At 43.8% G+C, this 24,945-nt stretch overlaps 1 protein-coding gene across 1 annotated transcript in view; it reads right to left on the reverse strand.

Annotated features, from left to right (window-relative positions):
• The window catches only part of LOC136592449 (zinc finger protein 773-like), a 107,929-nt gene continuing 82,984 nt past the window's right edge, over positions 1 to 24,945 (reverse strand). Inside the window, exon 9 of the mRNA XM_066588601.1 lies at positions 1 to 3,335. Coding sequence (XP_066444698.1) covers positions 2,479 to 3,335 — 857 coding nt within the window. The 3' untranslated portion in view covers positions 1 to 2,478. The remainder of the gene's footprint in view (positions 3,336 to 24,945) is intronic.

Below are 24,945 nucleotides of genomic sequence, written 5' to 3' on the forward strand. Positions count from 1 at the left end.
CCAGGCAATCCTCACATCACTGGGGGATATGTTTAAGCTCAAAAATTCTTAAACTTTGTTTCATATCAAGATTCATTTTAATCAATTTGAGGTTAAATTTTATAAAAATACAAATCATGGTGTACAAACTGTTTTACCTCAATATACAGTAATATGTCCGACATTGTGATCAGGAAAATGACTTCTCTCCTGAGTTAATTCTCTTCCGCGTAACGATCGATGATTTATCTGTAAAGTAATTCCCATATTCATCATCGAACCTGCTAGAACATATTGACATAATGTTCACGGATACAACTTTTCAGCTGTGCGAATCTGATGTGTAATAAGATTTGATTCAGTTGTAAAATATTCCCCATATTCCGAACATGAATATGGCTTGTCACTTGTGTGATGTGTAACAAAATCGGATTCTCTGATAGTTAGATCTGATGACCCAAATGTAGAAGGGATTAGGGTGACTCATTCCATCTTTTACAATGCTAACCAAAACTTGTGAGATACTGGGACAATATTTTGAAGTGTTTGTAAAAACGTTTTGTTAAGTCCTTAACAAACCATCGAAGCCTGTGCACTGCTCAGCGATACCTCCAGTCTCCTGCGTGTGTGCTCAGCGATACCTCCAGTCTCCTGCGTGTGTGCTCAGCGATACCTCCAGTCTCCTGCGTGTGCGCTCAGCAATACCTGCGGTCTCCCGTGTGCGCTCAGCAATCTTTCAGCTGTCTTGTGCGTGTTTGGTGATGTCTCAGATCTACTATGTTTGCTTGTTTTTTTCTCAGGTCTGATGCGTATATTCAGTGATATTTCTATTCTATGGAAGAAGATCAGTAAGCCAATACTTAAATCTCTTTTTCCCAGAGCAATCCCCAATATGAATCCCCTCACTTGGGTAGTCAACTTGCAGCTTAGAACAGTTCATTCTCTTGGAATACATCCCATATGAATTTGATAAGTTTTGCACATGGTCACGGAATCTTCGGAGAAATATAAATAAGATGTAACCTAGTGGAAGGGGTGGACCTGGAGGAAGCTCGGAGAGGGCGTACTTTTTCTGAATTATGTCAGTGGGCTTGTGTTTTCTCTTTCCTTCTTTGTTGGGTTAAAGGGGTTGTCCCGCGCCGAAACGGTTTTTTTTTTTATTCAATAGGCCCCCATTCGGCGCGAGACAAACCCCAATGCATGTGTTAAAAAAAAAAAACGTTTAGTACTTACCCGAATCCCCGCGCTGCGGCGACTTCTTCCTTACCTTACTAAGATGGCCGCTGGGATCTTCACCCACGATGCACCGTGGGTCTTCTCCCATCGTGCACCGTGGGCTCTGTGCGGTCCATTGCCGATTCCAGCCTCCTGATTGGCTGGAATCGGCACACGTGACGGGGCAGAGCTACGAGGACCAGCTCTCCGGCACGAGCGGCCCCATTCACCAGGGAGAAGACCGGACTGCGCAAGCGCGTCTAATCAGGCGATTAGACGCTGAAATTAGACGGCACCATGGAGACGAGGACGCTAGCAACGGAACAGGTAAGTGAATAACTTCTGTATGGCTCATAATTAATGCACAATGTACATTACAAAGTGCATTAATATGGCCATACAGAAGTGTATAACCCCACTTGCTTTCGCGGGACAACCCCTTTAATTATTATACTGTTATGGTCTTTATAAAAAGAAAACATAACATGATCTGATTCCCCGAGGACGGCCTGACAGGTGGAGATACGTGTGGGTTATATTCCCGCCTCACTCTTTTTGTGAGCGGTAAAATATTTATGATTTCAATGGATGCTATTTGATGTTCTATAAGATATTGACTTTTCTAAGCCGGCTCACACGAGCATGTGGTAAAACGCTTTGTGCAATGCAGCATTTTACTGCTGCGTGAGTCGGCATATATCTGCGTTTATTACGCACCCACAGAGAAATATAAGGCTCTATTTATGTTGTAAAAGAGATCATGATGCGTTTTTTATGCACATATTATATGTATGAGTATACCCACATGTGAATGGATCAATGCAAAACAATATACCTTCATTAACTCCATTCACAGCGTATAACGTGCATGTAATACGGTATTAAATTATGCTCAGGTGTGCTGGCTCTTAGTGTTATTACTATTATTTGCCACCCTTTTTTGGATTGTAATTCTTGCATATATTTCTCTGCATTTGCATTGTGCAGTCGGTAGTTATATATATTGTCACACACACACAACTTTGTAATATTTCTTTCAATGTTTGTGCTTTTACCACTATTTCCTTTGGTGTATTTCAATAAAAAATGTATTTGCATATATTTTCTATACTAGTCCTATTTCTATTTAACTGCTTATATGATAGACTATCTCTTCTTTTTTAGGCTTACTGTTTTCAGGTGTGTAGCACAGATTGCACTTGGTTATACCAGTATATATGTAGTACCTGTGTTTTTTTCAATTTGTCACAAGATCTGATTAACTTTAGAGTATTTCCCAAAAACTTAACATGTAAACGGCTTCCCCACTGTGTGACTTCTCTCATGTTTAAGAAGAGTTGATTTATTTGTAAAACCTTTCCCACATTCTGAACATGAATACGGCTTCTCTCCTGTGTGACTTCTCCGATGTATAACAAGATTTGATTTATCTATGTAACACTTCCCACATTCTAAACATGAAAACGGCTTCTCCCCTGTGTGACTTCTCTCATGTATAACAAGATGTGATTTATTTGTAAAACATTTTCCACATTCAGAACATGAAAATGGTTTCTCTCCTGTGTGAATTCTCTCATGTTTAACAAGATTTGGCTTATCTGTAAAGCACTTCCCACATGCTGAACATGAATACTGCTTCTCCCCTGTGTGTCTTCTCTCATGTTGATCAAGGCCTGATTTACGAGTGAAGCACTTTCCACATAGTGAACATGAATACGGCTTTTCCCCTGTGTGACTTCTCTGATGTATAACAAGATTTGATTTTGATGTAAAACTTTTTCCACATTCTGAACATGAATATGGCTTCTCTCCTGTGTGAATTCTCTTATGTGCAACGACATCTGATTTATTTGTAAAGCATTTCCCACACTCGGAACATGAAAATGGCTTTTCTCCAGTGTGAATTCTTCTGTGTGCAAAAAGATTTGAGCTTTGTGTAAATTGCTTTCCACATTCACCGCACTGATATCTTTTAGCTCCTTTCTGGGAGGGATTATATGATGGATCTGTACTGTGATGTCCTGGAGGTACATTAAGGGTAATGAGGTTTTCTCCTGTAGAGCGCTGCACGATATCTTCATCTTCTATTTCATTATTAACCGATAACATACAGTTTCCCTCAGAGGTCCCACTGGGATTTTCTGTTGAGAAAAAAAATTAATTTCTCGTTTTATTCTCTAATCCCAAAGTAGATTAATTTATAACATAACTATTTAGCTTGAAATACACCTGCATTTTGAGCTAAGGCCAGATGTGTCTTTCTTATGAATCTACTCCAAGCTTTGGTTAAAAAAAACTGAAGAAAAAACACCAAACACTTCCTGACTGACTCCAGCCTTATAAAGCTTAGTACAACACTGTAGCATCTATCACTGACAACATTCAGGATTCGGACCAACACTCAGTAACCACTTTTATTACATGAGTGGATAAAACTGAACAATTTGGAAGTACAACCTTCTCTTGCAGTCAGGTCCATCCTGTGCCGGAACATTTGATCCTTCAATACTAATTGAACATCACTTTAATACAAACTAATTATGACCACCACCTACCTTTATCAAGATAATGTGCCATGACACAAAAGAACACATCTAAGGCTGAACTTGTGGACAGGACAATGAGCCTGTATATAACCTAATGGCCGAAGTCACCAGATCTGAATCTTATAAAGTATCTTTAGGATGTACTGGAATATATTGAGTAATGTTATCAGTTAGAACCTGGGATAAAGGTTTCCAAGACTACAAAAAGGATTCCAGCATTCAACTAAGGAAAATAAGGCTCCTAGCAAATACCAGAAAGGTAGACCCAAAGAAGAGGCCTCTGGTCCAGGTAACCATCACTGAGCTGTCTCTATATGTACGGTAATTAGTGTGGAATACCTGCTTCCTAATAATCATGGATCTGAGAGATTGGATCACCATGAAAGTTAAAAAAAAAACAACTCTCCAAAATAAAAGCATGCAAGGGAGCCAATCCATCCACAACAAAAGCAGGCAGAAGGATGTCAGCATTTCCAAGATGGCCATCTTTATTCCAGGCTAAAACCGTACACCACAGATAGCAAGGTATAGATTTTTTCAAGCAGTGTATACAGATAAAAGACACAATTATATAACAAACAGTGGGTGTAGACAAAGTTACAGCCAATCAAAATGTACTGCTAAAAAATAATCAAACCATCACCTGTGATAGAACAAATCACTAGCATAGTCTCCAGGGTCCTTCAGGGCTAGCTGCACATGTACGTGTTGTCACTGCACCTCCATATATGCTCAGAATATCTGAAGACTGTGCATGTATGGGAACATTTACAATCTGCTTCACACCACGCTACTGCACAAGCATTGTCCATATTCTAAATGACTATTATAACATCTCAATGAATAATAAACAGGTATCCTGACAGAAACATGACCTGCCGGGGGGCCCTGAGGACTGGAGTTGAGAAACACTATTCTATATAATACGTATTGATTGGGAGCAGAGTTATTCATCATGATTAGCCGACTGATTAGCAAAAATTTTGTGTGTGCCCCCTGTGGGAGATGATGGAGATGTTCTCCATTTTGTATGCGTATTTTCAGTTGTTCGGCTGTGTAGGTCTAAGATGGAGGAGTCTGAAGGAAATTGTATCTCACCTCGAGTTGGTGTTGTGTTTTACTCTTTGAACTTGCTTGGGTCAGCAACCATCCCCCATACACAAAGAGTGTGTTAATTTATTTTCTTTGCTTATCTAGAGACCTCTGAAAGTAAACAGGATGAACAAGAAAGACCAAAAGAGAAAATTCAACAGTCTGTTGCTAATTGTGCCAAGTGGCAAAATCTCTACTGAGCATGTCTGCTAATCTCCTTCCCACTTCTGTTTAAATAAAAAACATTCCCCATGAGAATGATCTATCAGTACACAAAAAGGTTGTAATGTATCTGAAGGTCATACCTTCCTTTGTTTAAATTACTATATAGACCTTTTCCTGATATTATTAAAGGTAGATGGTCTTACACACTATCTGGCGTATCATCTATTGGCTACTCTGAGCTCAAATTAACCTATTTAAAATAATTTGGTTACCTGAGGCATATCATAAGAGTAAATTGGTTCCCGAATAGGGACTCTGAGGATCTCTTCTAAAGACAGTGATCCCTGGTGGTATCTTCTCTCCTTTCTGGAACAACAGACTAAGGAGCTCCAATAACGAAAAGAAGATTATTCTTACAACTTTTGTCCATCCCTCTCTGAATATATTGGGGTTCCCTGAACGCTGCTAAGGAAGGTCACAACTGTCGTGATACAATGCCCAGGTCCAAGAACCAGACAGATGTCGTGTGGTAAGAGAGAATGCTAAATGGTAGATTGGTGTGTGTTACTATGTTTGAGTGTGGCAATGACAAAAAGGGGAAAGTAGAGCATTGATTGTTCAAATGATTTTATATGCAGTGCTGTGCCTTTAGTGTGTGTAGTCATTTTGTGTGTTAAATGGTGAACTGGAATCTAGAGTGTGTGATCCTATCACAAAAGCCAAATAAGAATAATGGTGTATATTGCTGTTTAAATTAGATTGTCCACAATTTGTAAGCTTTAGAGCTGTGTCGTCTGTCCTATGGTTGGCCAAACGGACAGTTTTTTTTTTTCTTTTTTTATGACAGGATTGTGCCATAAGGACAGGTCACTGATTTCTTAACATTTTACAGCTTTGTCGCCTGTTTTACAGTTGATCAAATGGACTGCTAAATACAGGACCATGGCATAAAGATTGGTCGCTGACTGCTCAATGATATGGGAACTCATATGGGAAGAGAGAGAGAATTCAAAAACATCTAGAAAAGCTTGAACAGTTGGCAGCAACTAACAGAATGGTACTTAACAAAGAGTAATGCAAAGTCCTACATGAAAAAAGCACATACAGAATGGGAGGAATTGGGCTAAGCTGTAGCACATGTGAAAAAAGACTTGCGTATACTAATAGATCATAGACTGAACATGAGTCAACAATGTGACGCAGCAGCCAAAAAGGCAAACACAATTCTGGGATGTATTAAGAGAAGCATAGAGTCTAGATCACATGAGGTAATTATCCCCCTCTACTCTTCCTTAGTCAGACCTCATCTGGAATACTGTAGCCAGTTCTGGGCACCCCACTTTAAAAAAGACCAACAAACTGGCGGAAGTTCAGAGAAGAGTTACCAAGAGTGTGAGTGGCCTACAAATCAGGTCCTATGAGGAACTGTTAAAGGATCTGGAAATGTTTAGCTTACAGAAGAGAAGGCTGAGAGGAGACTTAATAGCTGTCTATCTGGGCTGTCACAGTGCAGAGGGATCAGCCCTATTCTCATTTGCACAAAGAAAGACTAGAAGCAATGGGATGAAACTGAAAGGGAGGATACACAGATTAAATATTAGACAGTGAGGGTAATCAATGAGTGGAACAGGTTGCCACGGGAAGTGGGGAGTTCTCCTTCAATGGAAGTCTTCAGAGGCCGGACAAATATCTGTCTGGGATGATTTAGTGATCCTGCACTGAGCAGGGGGTTGGACCAGATGACCCCAAGGTTCCTTTCAACTCTACCATTCTATGATTCTATGAAATGGTGGACAGGGTATTGCTTGGAAAACAGCAAGAGTTAGTTAAGAAAAGAGAAGGTAACAAAGCAGTCAGAGAATGTCAGAAAATGTTAAAAAGAGCTGGAATGGGGTCTGAAGGCTGTCTGGATGTGTGCAGATGAGAAAGAATTCAGAATGAACAAGAGTGGCTTAGTGACTCTGGAATCACAGACATGTCAACTAAATTGAAGAATGTGGCAGAAGAAGTGATGTACAGCGGATATAAGGAGTATGAATGTGGAAAAGGTATGAAGAATGAACACTACAATGGAATGTCCACACAGCTTCTGACTAAAGAGACTAACACGGACTCTCTGATCTCCCTGGTAATGGAGTGCCCCACCTTCTCAATATACTGCAGTAACAAATGAACCAGGGGGGTAGACGTGAACATTGTGGGCAACAAAACCCTGGCTGCAGACAAGCATGCCCCTTTTGTGGGGCCTTACACACACAAACCCAAAAGCTCCAGAACTAGATCCTGTGATAACCAGGAGACACACAATACCCTCCCTCAGTCAACCCTGGACTGCAGGAAGACGGTGAAGTGCAAGGGGCAGAAGGAAGAGGGAGATGCAGGATGCAGCTGAAGTGGAAACTTTTTTCACAAAAGCACCTAGTGACTGGAATGTCAGATGCCGCTTGTTGTCTGACTTTCAAGCAGTTATCGCACCTGTCCTTCCAGGGGGTCAATCTTGCCCTCAAGTACACTACATTACTGAATATGCCCCCTGGAAGCCCAATGATCAGCTGATAATGTGCCATCAATTGCCTGAACATGAACAACATTCTGTTCCATTTGCTAGAATGATGCATACTATCCAATCTACCTATAATTTGGTGAGAATTTGATAGAAGCAAAAGGTGGGACCTGAAATGGCTAAAATCACTGAGATAGCATTGATGCCCTGGCATGTAGCGCTCAAGACTATGATGCTGGAGCAGTTTGATAAGACTGCCCCTTCTTTGTTGTGACTCTCAAAGTATGGGCTGAGACAAGGTTACTTGAGCAGTCAGCAACATTGACAGACATGACATAAGAGAAGGAAAAGACTGTAGGGAAATTTTACACTCGAGTGTATACCCAGTGGCAGGACATGGTCTTAAGCACTCAAAGCTCCCTGGACATGCACTTGCTGGCAACTTCCTTTGCAAATTGTCAGAAAAAAACATTGTATGAGAGGCTTGTCAAGGCACAGCCTAGGACAAAGCCTAGAAATATGATGAATTTTTAGCCTCAAGGAGGGAGAAAAGGGTAACAGTATGTTAGGCTGAATGAAGACAATGTCTATCTAGTTCAACCTGTTTCGACTCCTTCCTGACTCCACAATGGCAGCCAGAGTAATTCCTGGATCAGTCATTTGAGATCAACAACCCCGCTGATCACCTAATGTCTAAATCCTGTAATATCATAGCTCTCTAGGAAGGCATCTAGTCCGCTCTTAAACTCCTCTATGGCTTTTGACATCACCACGTCCTCAGGCAGAGAGTTCCACAGTCTCACTGCTCTTATAGTAAAGAACCCCTTCTGTGTTGGTGATGAAACTGCTTTCTTCTAGACATAGCGGATGCCCTCTTGTTACCGTCGCAGTCCTGGGTATAAACAGATCATGGGAGAGATCCTTGTATCGTTTCCTTATGTATTTATACAGAGGTATTGGGTCGCCCCTTAACCTTCTTTTTTTCCAGGGTAGATAATTCCAACTTTGATCTCCTCTCTGGGTATTCCAGTCCTCTCATTCCGTTTATTCACTTAGTCGCCCTTCTTTGAATCCCTTGAACCCCCTCAAGTGTTGCAACATCTTTCCTGAGCAGTCAAGCACTGTACACAGTATTCCATGTGAGGCCTGACAAGCGCTCTTATATAGTGGGAGAATAATGTTCTCGTCCCTCGCCCCTATCCCTTATTTATTGCATACCAAGACTTTATTTCTTTGGCAGAAGCTGACTGGCATTGGTTACTCCAGTTAAATCTATAATCCAGTAGTACCCCTAGGTCTACCTAGGATAGGTTCCATGTCACTTTTCCCTAGCTCTACCCCATTTGGTGTATATTGGTGACATCCATTTCTCCTGTCCATGTGCATAACCTTACATTTATCAACATTGAAATTAATTTCCCATTTCCCCCCCAAGCCCCCGGCTTATCTAGGTCCTTTTGTAGCCGCATATTGTCCTCCGTTACATTAATTATCTTATATAATTTCGAATCATCTGCAAATATTAATATTTTACTGTGCAGTCCCTCTATCAGGTCATTAACCCCTTAATGACGCGGCCCCCTTTTTTTTCCATTTTTGTTTTTTCCTCCCCCCATTAAAATAATCGTAACTACTTTATTTATCCATCGACGTCGCTGTTTGAGGGCCTGTTTTTTGCGGGACGAGTTGTAGTTTTCAATGGTGCTATTTAAAGTACCATATAATGTACTGAAAAACGTAAAAAAAATTCTAAGTGGAGTAAAATGAAAAAAAAAAATGACATTCCGCCATCTTTGAGTGCGTCGTGTTTCTACGGCGCACAAACTGCAACAAAAACGACATGATAATTTTTATTCTATGGGTCAGTACGATTACTACGATACCAAACTTGTATAGTTTTTTTTTCAAAGACATTTAATTTTTTTCATTTATTTTCTGCCGTCATTTTGTGCGCGCAATAACTTTTTAATTTTTCCGTCGATGTAGTTAAAAAAGGGCTCATTTTTTGCAGGATGTCCTGAAGTTTCCATTAGTACTAATTTGGAATACATAAGAGTTTTTGATTGCCTTTTATTGCGTTTTTTCTGGGAGACAGGGTGACTGAAAAAGTTCATTTCTGGCGTTATTTATTTTTTTCGGACGACGTTCACCGTGCCTGGTAAATAATGTGCTACTTTGATAGAGCAGACTTTTACGGAAGCAGCGATACCAGATATGTACTTTTATTTTATTATTTAGATTTTTTTAAATTATAGATAGGGCAAAAGGGGGGGGTGATTTAAACTTTTATTACTTTTTTTTTTTACAACTAAAAAAACTTTATTGATCTTGTTTTTTTACTTTACTTTAAAGTCCCCCTGGGGGACTACAATATGCGATGCTTTGATTGCTCCTGCAGTATGACGTAATGCTGCAGCATTACGTCATACTGCAATTTCACAGACAGCCTATCAAGCCACTCCACGGGGATGGCTTGATAGGCAGTCTCTCAAGGCAGCCCTGGGGCCTTTCAGAAGGCCCCTGGCTGACATGACACATGCACGGCTCCCCTGCTCTCACCGCACGCAGGGGGGGGGGGGGGGAGGTGCGGGACCCTCGAGATGTTTGGGGGATTTAAATGCTGGCATTTAAAGGGTTAATAGTGATCACGGCTATTGCCCACGGGTGTGAGCTGTAATAAACAGCTGACGCCTGGCTGTATGCAGAGAGGTCGCCCCGCGACCTCTCTGCATACATACCCTGATGCTCCAGGGCGTAAATGTACATCCTGAAGCAGGAAGGTGTTAATAAATATATTGAACAGGATGAGGTCTAATACTGAACCCTGTGGCCCCCACTAACAATGGTGGCCCAATCAGAATACGATCCATTTATTACCCCCTTCTGCTCTCTCTATTTCCGAGCCAGTTATTTACCCAGATACACATGTTTTCGCCCTGACTGAGCTGTCTCATTTTATATATCAGCTTATTATGCGGCACAGTGTCAGATGCTTTAGAGAAATCCAGATATATGAGATCAATAGATTCTCCTAGGTCCAGCCTAGAACTTACTTCATCGTAGAAGCGGATCAGATTGGTCTGACATGATCGACAGCTCATGAACCCTTGCGGATGAGGGGTTATACTGTTGTTTTCCTTGAGGTATTCTAGGATGGCATCTCTCATAAACCCTTCAAATATTTTTCCAATTATTGAAGTGAGACTTACTGGCCTGTAGTTCTAAGGTTCTCCTCTTGACCCCTTTTTGTATGTTGGAACCACATTGTCAATGCGCCAGTAATAGATTGTAATTATCTATGTAAAATGCCTATTGCAATATGTGCTTTTTCTACACTTGCTAACAAACGCTGCCTGCTGGAATGCTGACTAACTCGCTCTCCCTCCAACCGTGCTTCAAACAGTATACTCAAGATGGCGCGTCACTTGTCCAGGATTCCAAGATGATGAGGTCAAGCTCCGGGAGGAAGAAACCCATATAAAGGCAATAACTAATTAGCGACAGGCTTGTATGAGCTATGCATACCATCTATATAACCTCATTCAGCCTGTTACAATAAAGGAAGTGTCATTCAGCCGAACTGTCATTCAGAAGGGGGCAGATATTCATTGGGTACATTCAGTACCAATTTATAACAGCTGGCACCACAGATGGGACTCGGGGTTGTGGACCGACAAGCAGCCGTGACAAAAGTCACTGGAGGCGGACCAACCAGGCGGAGACTGATCACCTTCTAGAGTACGTTGGGATGCTTTCTGTTACCTTACCAGTAGGCCTGTCTCCCCCTGTTGGTCTGTTTCTGTGACTTATACGGCTGGTCTGCAGCCAGGTAATATTTCTTGCCCGGTGTCTGTTAACCCCAAACCTGTCTTACTGAATATCTGCTGTTAATATAATTGAAGAATAGTTACGTTTTATTATTGCTTTATATTTCATCTTTGGCGATTAGTCTTTCTGCCTCTTCTTTAGCAATTTGATCTTTTTTTTTACATATTTAGTTTTTTTTTCCCTGTGTGATTTTAGCGCTTCTTTGCTGCCTTCTTGTTTTAGTAGTTTAAACGCTTTTTTTTTTCATTTATTGCCCTTACAGTCTTGTCAAGCCACATTGCTTTCCTTCTACTTGTAGTTCTTTTATTTTTAAAGGGTATGAACTGCTCACATGAGGTAATTAGGATGTTTTTAAACTTCTCCCATTTGTCGTTTGTGCTTTTATTCTTGAGGACGCTGTCCCAATTAATGTTACCGATAGTAGTTCTGAGCTGATCAAATTTTGCTTTACTAAAGTTTAGTTTTTTTGTCGCTCCCTGATAAGGTTTCTTATTGAATGAAAGCTGGAAATTAATTAGATTGCGGTCACTATTTCCCAAGTGTCCCTCAATTTGGACCCCCATGATTCGGTCCGGTTTGTTTGTTAATGCTAAGTCCAGGGTGGGCCTTCCTCTAGTCGGCTCCTGCACAAGTTGGAAAATGTAGTTGTCTTTAATTGCTCTAAAGAACTTATCACCCTGGTGAGATTTGCAGGTTTCATCTTCCCATATTATACCCGGGTAATTAAAGTCCCCTACAATAATTACTTCATTGCGGGGTGTGTGGTTTGGATGGCATTGATGGCGGACATTTGCTAAGAAGCTTTGCTATTATAATCTACCCCAAGCAACACCAGAGGACTGCACTACAGCTTAAAAGGTGCTGGGAGAGCAGCGGTATCCAGCGATGACACGAAGGAGGCAGACGAGATGGGGTCCCAAGTGCTTGACTGATTTCTTCCTGGCGCGTGGCACAGCAGAGGTGAAGGAGCAGGCAATGGAGGACACCGCAGGCAGAGATTAATGCGGTGAGGAGATAGAGGTGGAGGGGGGGGGTCCCTGCTCCTAGAAGAAGTGGTAAGTGGGCTTCCCCCTACCCCTCGCCTTCCCAACATAGGCAACACAGTCAGCACACACAGCCGCCCCCACAGGAGCTGACAGGTGCAAACTCTCAGGAGCAGGAGAAAGGGAAGATGGCCTCGCTCAGCACAAAGAAGAAGGGGGAGAGGCCAGGAAGCTCAACACCCCTCAGTCAGCACAGGGAAATGGGGAAAATCCCACAGTCTCCACAAGAATTAGCCCAGAAAAAAGAAGACCCAGAAGGGAAGAAAGCACACATAACCCATCTTCTCACATTATAAGTGCAGCAGGAGACACTACAGACCCCATACTTAACATTGAGTGCACCAGCCAAGCAGCCTCTCAGGTCTTCATAAGAGACATGGTCCTAGCACTTAGAGGCTCTTTGAAATATGACATCACAGAGTCATTTCTGCTATAACAAACCTAGGTGATAAAGTGGATCACCTAGAAAACAAGACCAGAGAAATTACAAGCTCGCACAATGAGCTAATAAGCACCCATTATAAATTAGAGGAAGATTTTGAGTTGCTCAAATGAAAAATGGCGGATCTGGAATACCACAATAGGCGTAATAATATTTAATTTAGGGGGATACCAGAAGCTGTGAGGTCAGAGGAGCTCAATAAATTTGTACAAAACCTAATGAAACCCCTTCTACCAAATTCTTAACCAGAAGAGCACATCCTGAATAGAATCCATAGTCTTCCTAAACCTAGGAACATTCCAGAAAATATCCCCAGGGATGTGATAGCCAGAGCGCATTTCTACCATATAAAAGATGATTTAAGGAAAATATTAAGGAATCATAAAGAGCTTCCCCAACCATTTGTAAATATCAAACTATATTCTAACTTTTCACAAATCACCATGCCAGAATGCAAGAAATTATCGCCAATCACTGCAATACTAAGAGAAGACAAAATTCTCTATATGTGGAGCTTCCAAACCAATCTACATATAAACAAAGATAGCAACATAAGCACCACCTCCTCCTTTGAAGAAATTGAACCTTCCCGGCGTCAGGAGGCTATCCCTCACTATGTCACCAAAGATTGGTCCCAAAAATCTACTCCCAGAGCCATTAAACAGAGGTCCCCCCCCCCCACACTAGTGGAACTTGCACCTGTTGATTTACAATTCATTTAGTGGTCCTCAGACCAATTATAGGGGTGCCATCCGATGAATGGCTGAACTTTTTATACCCTCGCCTCATGGCCTTCCTTAGTTGGGTCCCAAGTTCCGAAACGGTCCATTTTCTTTAAAATACCAAAAGGGTGATCTTGGAGCGACAAAGGTTGCACACCACTGTTCGTCGGTCGTCCGCGCTCTCAGTGAAAAATTGCCACACCTTTGAGCACCTTGGCCTCTGCATGGTGGCTTGGCGCGAGGGGGTGCTTTGGGAAACAGTTGGGGGATTATTTGCTCTGGCCCTGCCTCTACCCCTGGCCACCCCACTGCCTCTTCCAACCTGTCCTGTGGCTGCAATTGCCTCCCCCTCTGAAGACCTGTCCTCAGTTGGCTTATCAAACCAGGTGGGGTCAGTCACCTCATCGTCCAGCGGCTCTTCCTCCGAATCCTCTGTGCACTCCTCCCTCGGACTTACTGCCCTTACTACTGCCTCACTAATAGACAACTGTGTCTCATATTCATCGTCCTCCTCACCCACTGAAAGCTCTTGAGACAGTTGCCGGAAGTTCCCAGCCTCATCACCCGGGCCCCGGGAACTTTCCAAAGGTTGGGCATCGGTCACGACAAACTCCTCAGGTGGGAGAGGAACCATTTTTTGCAATCAGGGCAGGGGCCCGAGAACAGTTCCTGGGAGTCTGCCTGCTCATCAGAATGTGTCATTTTCATGGAGTGAGGAGGCTGGGAGGAAGGAAGAGCAGCAGCGAGAGGATTCAGAGTTGCAGCAGTGAACGGCGTAGAAGACTGGGTGGTTGATACATTGCTGGATGCACTTTCTGCCATCCACGACAGGACCTGCTCACACTGCTCATTTTGTAATAAAGGTCTACGACGTGGACCCAAAAATTGTGATATGAAGCTGGGGACCCCAGAAACTTGCCTCTCTCCTAATCCCGCAGCAGCCGGCTGCGATGCACCTGGACCAGGAACTCGGCCTTTGCCCACACCCTCACTTGGAACTCCGCGTCCTCGCCCACATCCACATCCTCTAGCCCTACCCCTCAGCATGGTGGATTAAGAATAGAGCAGACACTGAGCGGTGTAAAAATTTTTTGATTTATTGGTGTGCAGTTGGAGGCAGACAGCGCTTACATTACGCAAACTGCAGCCAGAAATACAATTCTACGGAAGGCTGCAAGCAGGCCTAGCTGTGCAACATGCAATAGTGATGCACCTAAACTCCCACAGGCCTCGCAGTGAAATGCACACAGTCACAGGTAACCGTAAGAAGGATTCTCCCCCCCCCCCCCAAATTTTTTGAAATGCAATGCAGGCTATATAGCGTGTATCTGACACGCTGTGCGTGCAGTTGACGGCACACACAGAGCGGTGTATAAAATTTTTGATTTGTTGGCATGCAGTTGGAGGCAGACAGCACTTACATTATGCAAACTGCCGCCAGAAATAAAATTATACGGAAGGCTGCAAGAAGGCCTAGCTGTGCAATATGCAATAGTGATGCACCTCAACTCCCACAGGCCATGCAGTGAAATGCACACAGTCACAGGTAGCCGTAAGAAGTTTTTTGTTTTTTTTTAAGTGCAATGCAGGCTATATAGCGTGTATCTGACTTTCCCTCTATCGGGGGCTGTCACCGTACGCTATGCGTGCAGTTGACAGCACACACAGAGCGGTGTAAAAATTTTTTGATTTATTGGCGTGCAGTTGGAGGCAGACAGCTCTTAGGTTACGCAAACTGCTGCCAGAAAAAAAAATTATACACAAGCCTGCAAGCAGGCCTAGCTGTGCAAAAGTGAGGTACTACAACTCCCAGCAGCCACGGAGTTAAATGCACACAGTCACAGGTAGCCCTAAGAAGGACCGTTGGGGTTCTTGTAGACAGGATTCTACACTACCACTGTCCCGGCCTCACCACCACTCTCCCTATACTATGTAGTACAGACTGCAGCCTGAGAACGCTATAGCCTGCACGCCCGATATAAAAAAAAAATGTGCAAAACTGCTACCAGCAGCCACAACAGTAATGCACTAGGTCAGATGTGGCCCTAAGAAGGACCGTTGGGGTTCTTGCAGACGCAAACAGTAGCCTAACACTCTCCGTATAGCAGTAGCCACACCTTCGCTAATCTATGCCAGCGTGTGTCTGAGGCGAGCCGCGGGCGGGCCCACTTTATATACTCGGCGGTCACTTGATCTCACCAGCCACTCACTGCAGGTGGGTGGGATAGGGCTGGCACGTCACAGGAGGAAGTTGTAATGCCTTCCCTGCATGTCTATTGGCCAGAAAATGGCGCAAAACTTTCAGGGAAGGAAATGGAATTGACTAGAGCACCGCGTGGTGCTCACCTCGAGTAACGAGCATCTCGAGTACCATAATATCGAACGAGCATCAAGCTCGGACGAGTATGCTTGCTCATCTCTAGAAGGGACCTTTGGGACCATCAGGTCAGTGGAATCCTAAAATATTGGAGATGGAAGAGACCTTTGCAGTCATCCGGTCCATAGAATCCTAGAATGGTGGAGATGGAAGGGACCTCTGGGGTCATCAGGTCCGTAGAATCATAGAATGGGGATGATGGACAGGACCTCTGGGGTCATCGGGGCTGTCGAATCCTAGAATGGTGGAGATAGAAGGGACCTTTGCAGTCATCGGGTCCATAGAATCCTAGAATGGTGGAGATGGAAGGGACTTCTGGAGTTATCGGGTCCATAGAATCTGAGAATGCTGGATATGGAAGGGACCTCTGGGGTCATCAGGTCTGTAGAATCCTAGAATAGTTGAGATGAAAGGGACCTCTGGGGTCATCGGGTCTGTAGAATCCTAGAATGTTGGAGATGGAAGGCACCTCTGGGGTCATTTGGTCCGTAGAATCCTAGAATAGTTGAGAGGAAAGGGACCTCTGGGGCCATTGGGTCAATAGAATCCTGGAATGGTGGAGATGAAAGGGACCTTTGCAGTCATCGGGTCCATAGAATCCTACAATGGTAGAGATAGAAGGGACCTCTGGAGTCATCGGGTCCATAGAATCCTAGAATGGTGAGGAAGGAAGGGACCTCTGGGGTCATCGGGTTCATTGAATCCTAGAATGGTGGAGATGGAAGGGACCTTTACAGTCATCGGGTCCACAGGATCCTAGAATGGTGGAGATGGTAGGGATCTCTGGGGTCATTGGGTCCATAGAATCCTAGAATGGTGGAGATGGAAGGGACCTCTGGGGTCATCAGGTTCGTAGAATCCTAGAATAGTTGAGATAAAAGGGACCTCTGGGGCCATCGGGTCCATAGAATTCTAGAATGGTGGAGATGGTAAGGATCTCTTGAGTCATTGGGTCTATAGAATCCTAGAATGGTGGAGATGGAAGGGATCTCTGGGGTTATGGGGTCTATAGAATCCTAGAATGGTGGATATGGAATAGACCTCCGGCGTCATCAGGTCCATAGAATCCTAGAATGGTGGATATGGAAGGGACTTCTGGGGTCATCAGGTCCGTAGAATCCTAGAATAATTGAGATGAAAGGGGCCTCTGGGGTCTTCGGGTTCATTGAATCCTAGAATGGTGGAGATGGAAGGGACCCCTGGGGTCATCGGGTCCACAGAATCCTAGAATGGTGGAGGCGGAAGGGACCTTTGCAGTCATTGGGTCCATAGAATCCTAGAATGGTGAAGATGGAAGGGAGTTCTAGGGTTATCAGGTCCATAGAATCCAAGAATGGTGGAAAGGGCCTCTGGGGTCATCAAATCAGTACAATCCTAGAATAGTTGATTTGAAAGGGACCTCTGTGGTCTTCAGGTCCGTAGAATCCTAGAATGGTGAAGATGGAATGGACCTCAGGGGTCATCGGGTATACAGAATCCTAGAATGATGGAGATGGAAGGGACCTTTGGGGCCATCAGGTCCGTGGAATCTTAAAATGTTTGAGATGGAAGAGACCTTTGCAGTCATTAGGTCCATAGAATCCTAGAATGGTGGAGATGGAAGGGACCTCTGGGGTCATCGGGTCTGTAGAATGCTAGAATGGTGGAGATGGAAGGGACCTATGCAGTCATCGGGTCCGTAGAATCCTAGAATGGTGATGATGGATAGGACCTCTGTGCTCATCAGGGCTGTAGAATCCTAGAATAGTGGAGATGGAAGAGACCTCCAGGTCATCGGGTCCATAGAATCCTAGAATGGTGGAGATGGCAGGGACCTCCAGGTCATCGGGTCCAAACTCCTGCTCAATGCAAGATCACTAAATCATCCTAGACAGATGTCTGTGCAGTTTGAAGTCAAATAACTCTCATCTTGGCCATTTTATATATGTGGGTTGCTGAAGAAAAGGTGTTTCTGAACTGGAAACAGCTTTCCAGACAAGTGAAACAGTGCAGAACCTCTAATGGATATGTTAGTAAGTTTGTTTTTCTTTATTCCTTCTCAAAGATTGGAGGATTGCCAACTATAAGGCAGACAACCATTTAGTGTATTTCCACTCAATCCTGGATTTCCTGGATATAAATGCAGCATAAATTACACAGTGCACAGTCCACAACTCAGATGTGGTGCCACTACTCATCAGAACGGGTAATGAGTCCTAAACACACTGCTCTCCGGGACGTAAAGGGTTAAACACCATGAAAAGCTACAGATTCTTTAGAACATACAAAGAAGAAAATTACTAAAGATTTAAGCTAATAGTAGGAATAGTGCAGAGCTTATAAAAAGTACAAAAAACACAAAGAAATGGGACATAAGATAGCCCGTATAGCAAAAAGTAAGAGACCTCTTACTAATCAATCCTGGGAGATCTACTGAAACCTGGACATGTCCGGGCTGTATACCTAGCGTCAGGCACTATTTCTTGGTATTAGGCCTCTGTAAGGATCCCATCCAGACCCCCATAACCCTCTTTCAGGTGACGTCAGAGACAGATGACTAATTACATGCAAAAAAGAGAGAAGTAACAGTTCTTAATTTTACTTCTGTTACATCTCAGGAATCTCCGGATAAGATCCAGAGCAGATATCTACCGTTCTGGACATACAAACATGGATGGGACTAATCTGAGCCAATATGGAGTTCTGTAGTTTCATGAGCACATGGCTGGCTGCGTGGTAGGAAACATGGTTTATGGCAGGGAAGGCTCTGACTTACTTCCCGGGGCTTTCACCTTCTATCCATTTCCTATGATGTTCTGGTTGTGCAGACCCTTCACTTGTTAACATCTTGATGTAGATTGGGACCCGCTGAGAAACATTTGTTCTTTGAGTTTATTTGCAAATTAGTTATTTCCCGAAAGAGGACACCCCCTGATAATTATCCCCCGGGTACGAAACGTCCCATGGACTTTTAGCCATCATGTCCAACTAGGGACATGTTATGTGGATAGCATTACCTCAGGAGTAAATTGTACTAATGATTTATGGAAAAACATAAAAGTTTAGAAGCTCTTTAAATCCAGAACAAGGAGTTTTCTTCTCTGATGTTATTGCTGAGGATTTTTAACGGTTCAACCAAATAAAACCTCAATATAAAGTTACCAAAATGCAATTTTATTACCGCTGACTATCTCAAAAAGATATTTATTTAACTTTTTCCTTCAAAATGACTTACTGCACAATGCCATCCATGTCCTTCATGTACGAGCTGCACTGACTGATCCCCTATGGTGACAGCCACAATCAGAGAACAAACCGGTCAGAGATAAGCGTCTGAATAAGAGTCTGAGACACTCAACAATGGGTATTGTGGTAGGGGCATTCCAATAAGAGAAGCATCAGCTGGGGAATCAGATGCCTTCACTGTCCTAACCACGGAATAGTATAAGAAGATTTTAGACAGTTTGCCTCCAGTTTACCAGTAAGGGCCATCTATAGGTTCCCAGTAACGTCGTACTGCATTCACAGGCAAAGGAGTCCTAACATTATTACATAGCTTGGATTAGGCCACATGTTGTCAGTATATAGCATCAGCCTGGCATGTACAGTGTCAGAGCTCGCTGCTATCAGTACTGAAGTGGTTAGAGTATTCTTAGATGTCATAAATTGGTGCCGCTGTTCATCACCGCTGCTTAGCCCCAATAACCAATACCAAGCCTAATATAATGATCCAAAGAACAGCCGGGAGAGGATGTCTATACATTCACGGCTCCCTCTGATAAAGTGTATCACCGCCTGTTAATACAATGGAGTGCTAAGGAGCAACCAAACCTTAACCCTTTATCTATCTACACACACATGCATATGCTTTGTCCCTAAAGAGGGCTTGAAGATGCAATTACTGGATCGCTCTTATAACTACACTGCAAGGTCTAACAGGTTGGCTTGTATGGCAGATTAGGAGGCCTTAGTCTGGCAGCCTAATGCCACCCCGCAATCACATCATAGGGAGCCAATTGGTGATGGGAGGCCTCTTCCCCTTGTAATCTACTTACATGCAGCAGTCGATGGTGACCAAAGCATGCAAGAAGTTTCCTGCGGAGAATTGGAGGTTTCTTCACTCCAAGTCATTAGAGCTGAAGCCTGGTTATCAGCCATGGCTTTTTTCAGTCTTGGACTTAAATGGCAGCCTTAGACCAGGTCACCATGTTTTTACAGTGGACTAGCCTTTTAAAACCCTTAGTGACTGCAGTAAAAACATGTATGGATGGTGACTAGAGATGAGCGAGCACCAACATGCTCGGGTGCTCGTTGCTCGAGTCGAACTTTTTGTAATGCTCGAGAGCACGTTTCGAGTAATGAACCCCATTGAAGTCAATGGGGGACTCAAGCATTTTTGTATGGGACCGATGCTCCAAATAGGTGATGACTTGTGAAACACCAGAAAACATCAGAAAGTCATGAAAACACCACAGAAACAGATAGGGAATGGCAGGGGCAGCATGCATGGCTGCATCATAGGCTCCCAGGTCTCACTATTAAGCCAAAATGGGAGCAAGAGCCTGGCAGTCACCCCCCTAGCAATTTACTTGGGACAAACCCTCATTAGCAAGGCACACACACTGGCACATCTTAGCTAAGCACCACACTACTTGCAACCAAGAACAATCACTGCCTGCGGGTGATACCGCTGCCTCTTTGCCTGGGTTACATGCTGGCATTGCTGTCCAACCCTCCGCAGGACCCTGCATCCACAGCGCACACAAAATTTTCCCTGCGCTGGTTCAGCTGGCCTCATGTCACACGCTCGCTTCATAGCCACAACACCCTCATGTCTATTTCTAAGAGCGTAGTGGATGAGGAGGAACCAGAGGCACATACTGCCGAGGGTTGGCAGGGCAAGGCAGCGACCCTCTTTTAACCCCTTCATGACATGGCCTATTTTGGGCTTAAGGACACAACAATTTTTGGCGGATTTTCTTCTCCGTTTATCAAAAGCCATAACTTTTTTATTTTTCCGTCGACGCGGCCGTATGAGGGCTTGTTTTTTGCGTGGCGAACTGTAGTTTTTATCGGCGTCATTTTTGGGTACATAGACTATATTGTAAAATTTTTTTTTTTTTTTTAATGATAGCAGAGAGAGAAAACGCATCAATTCTGCCATAGATTTTTTACATTTTTTTTTACACCGTTAATCATGCAGCATAAATGAGACTTTCCATTTTTTCTACAGACCAGTACGGTTACAACGATACCAAAATTCTAACATTTTTTTTAGGTTTTCCCACTTTTCTGCAATAAAAACCCTTTTTTTTGGAAATCTTTTTTCTATTCTAAATTGCTGCATTCAAAGTCCCGTAACTTTTTTATTTTTTGATGTACAGAGCTCTATGAGGGCTTATTTTTTGCGAGACGAGCTGTGGATTTTATTGGTACCATTTTGGCGTACATACGGCTTTTTTGATCACTTTTATTGCGTTTTTAGTGAGGCAAAATGCTAAAAATGAGCATTTTGCCTCAGTTTTTTAGCTTTTTTTTAAGCGTTTTTTCCGTGCACAGTCAAAAGCATGTGCAACTTATTGTACGCATCGTTACGGACGCGACAATACCAAATATGTGGGGTTTTATTTTTTTTTAACTTTTTTTATGCTAATCTGAGAAAAAGCATAAAAAATTGTTTTTTTACTCTCTTTTTTTTTACATTTTTTTAATTCATTTTTTAAATCTTTCTTTTTTTTACACTGTTTGTGTCCCTCTGAGGGACTTTAACCACTGCCTTGATGATCGCTGTCATAAAGCATGGCAGAGCTACTGCTCTCCCATGCCTTATCGCTCATACAGCGATCTCAGGCATAGGCAATACAGGACGCCAGTGTCTGGCGTCCTGTTGCCATGGTGACAGGCCGGGCTCTCGCGATGACATCGCGAGTTCCGGCCGGAGACACAGAGGGAGCCGCACTCCCTCTGTGAACTCTTTCCCTGCCGCGATCTACTTAGATCGCGGCAGGGAAGGGGTTAACAGTGGCGGGCGCATCTCCGATGTCCCCCCGCTGTTGCAGCGAGACGCCGGCTGTGACTGACAGCCGGCTCCCGCTGCGGGACAGCGCTGGATCATATGTGATCCCGCGCTATCTCCAGGACGTAAGTTTACGCCCTGTTGCGGGAAGTACCCCGCTCCCAGGACGTAAACTTACGCCCTGCAGCGGGAATGGGTCAAAGTGCGGGCGATAGCCCACAATGCTGTTGAGAATTGATGATAAACTGACGTACGATCATCATTCCAATCCCGTACCACCTCCGTCACAAAATTGTCAGGAGCCGCAAACGTGGGCATAAAGGGGACTCAGGTGCCAGCACTTCTACACATCTCCACAATGCAGCAATACTCTGTGTGGGAAGCACGTGAGCGGGCCCTGGGTCAGGCTCAGTCCCAGCCTCCACCTTGTGTGACCCAAGGTGCCGCGAGTTACATAGCAATGGGAAATCCATGTGTCCCCACACAATTCATTCTGTGTAGGCATCAGATAGCTGAACACCGCAATGGGAAGTCTTTGAGTTCCTTGGGCTCGCCTAAGCCGTCGGTGCACAAAGATGGTATAACACATGAGGAAATCAGAGTGCCAAACACGGCAGAGTTTCACCCCGCCAAAGGCCTCGGCCCCGGCCCACATTTCTGCCCTAGTCAGTCAGTGTATTTGTGCCAGACAGGTAAAACAATGCAATGGGAAGTCTTTGTGCACCCACAGCATAGGCGAGCCCAACAAACTAAAAGATGGTATTACACATGAGGAAAACAGAGTGCCCAAACATGGCAGAGTTTCACCCCGCCAAGGGCCTCGGCCCACATTTCTGCCCTAGTCATTCAGTGTATTTGTGCCAGAGAGGTAAGACAACGCAATGGGTCTTTGTGCACCCACAGCATAGGCGAGCCCCTGGAACCCAAGGAAAGTATTACAGATGAAGAAATCAGAATGCCCAAACATTGCAGAGTTTCACCCCGCCAAGCAACTCTGCCTCGGCCCACATTTCTGCCCAATTCATTCTTTGTATGTATCATATAGCTTAATGCAATGGGGAAGCCTTTGTGCACCCACAGTATACGCGAGCCCCTCTAACCCAGGGACAAAATTAAACTGGAAGAAAAGAGAGTGCCCAAAGATGGCAGAGTTTCACCCTGCCCAGGACCTCAGTCCACACATCGGCCCTAGTCACTCAGTGTATTTGTGCCAGATAGGTAAAACACCGCAATGGAAAAGCCATCTGCTCCCTAGCCAAGTCAGTCAGTGTATTTCTGCCAGACAGGTAAAACAACGCAATGGGAAGTATTTGTGCACCCACAGCATAGGTGAGCCCATGAAACTCAAAGACGGTATTACATATAAAGAAATCAGAGAACCCAAACAAGGCAGTTTCACCCCGCCAAGGACCTCAGCTCACACCCTAAAGCGGACTCGGATGCTAGTACAGCTGTGAACGTCCCTTTAAATCAGTTACGATTGCTTTCATCACTCCAAAGACTGGATGAACCACAAAAGTTCCGCAGGCCAACCTGGAACAGTTGACTCTTCCTCCCCAGGACCTTGGCCTCTGCCCAAACCCTCAGTAATCGTGGGCCTCAAGCAGACTCGGATGCTAGTGCAGGTGTGAACATCACATTAATGCAGTAACACTCCTTTTGTTTGGCCCAAACCACTGTCTCAGATAACTGTGGTAACACGGCAGAAAATACATGTTGCCCACCACTGTACCCCAGACCCCAAGCAGGAGGAAGAGGTGGCATAATAAGTCCGAGAAACCATGACCGAAGTAGGACCCACAATACTCTGTGTGGGAAGTACGTTAGCGGGCCCTGGGTCAGGCTCGGTCCCAGCCTCCACCTTGTGTGACCCAAGGTGCCGTGAGTTAAATAGCTACGGGAAATCCATGTGTCCCCACACACTTCAGTCTGTGTATGTGTCAGGCAGCTGAACACCACAATGGGAAACCTTTGTGCACCCACAGTATAGGCAGACCACTGAAACTTTTCTGTTGCAAGAGGTGAACCCCTCAAACCTTTCAGTAGCAAGTGTATAGGCGGACCCCTGTAACATTTCTGTAGCAAAAGTATAGGCGGACCCCTGTAACATTTCTGTAGCAAAAGTATAGGCAGACCCCTGTAACATTTATGTAGCAAGAGTATAGACGGACCCCTGTAACATTTAGTTTCAAATAACTTTTATTAAAGAAGCATTTAGTGATACGTATATCTTTTTTTTACAGCATGGATCCCCTCGCAGGGGGCACAACATTTGAATTTGCATTCAATATGGTAACAAAACACCTGTACATATAGTTCAGAAATAGTTATTCTCTTGTGATCGCCTTCTTATTAGTTTCAGGTTTTATTTATTTTATCCAGGGATTTGAATATTCACTGTATTTAACTTTATCACTTATAACAATAAAAATTTAACCAGATTCACACATTGTCGTCTTATGTTATAAAACATTTTCTCGTAAAACTGATTGGTTTACTTCACTCGACGTATCTTTATCATAATTAGGGTACTCTAATAATTTAGGTCGATTGGAGAATATGTCGGAATCCCGGAATGTTTACCAGTTTTATCCAAGGTCCCCAAACTTTCCCGAAGCTTTCTAGCGAGTCTGACCCTATGGCATGCAATCTCTCATATAATGCAATCTGCGAAATTCTATTCATCACATCCTGGAAGGATAGGTTCTGTTGTTTCCATCTGGCCACAATATGAATTCTAGCTGCCATACAAATGATTTGAATTAATCTATGTGCTCAATATCTAACTCCTGGTTGGCGGTCACCTAGGAGAAACACTGAGGGGGATTTTTGAAGTGTGCCTATAAATAGTCTGTGTAGTAACCTGTGTACTTGTGACCAGAGCCTAGCCACTACCGGGCAGGTCCGCCAAATGTGTAATTGGGATCCTTCTTCTGCACACCCACTAAAACACAAGGGTGAAGAGGTTGGATAAATTTTATGTAGTCTTGCCGGTACTAAATGGGTCCGATGCAAAATTTTTGAGGAGGTTTCCATTA

The sequence above is a fragment of the Eleutherodactylus coqui genome, chromosome 1 (genome assembly GCF_035609145.1).
Source record: "Eleutherodactylus coqui strain aEleCoq1 chromosome 1, aEleCoq1.hap1, whole genome shotgun sequence".
Lineage (NCBI taxonomy): Eukaryota > Metazoa > Chordata > Amphibia > Anura > Eleutherodactylidae > Eleutherodactylus > Eleutherodactylus coqui.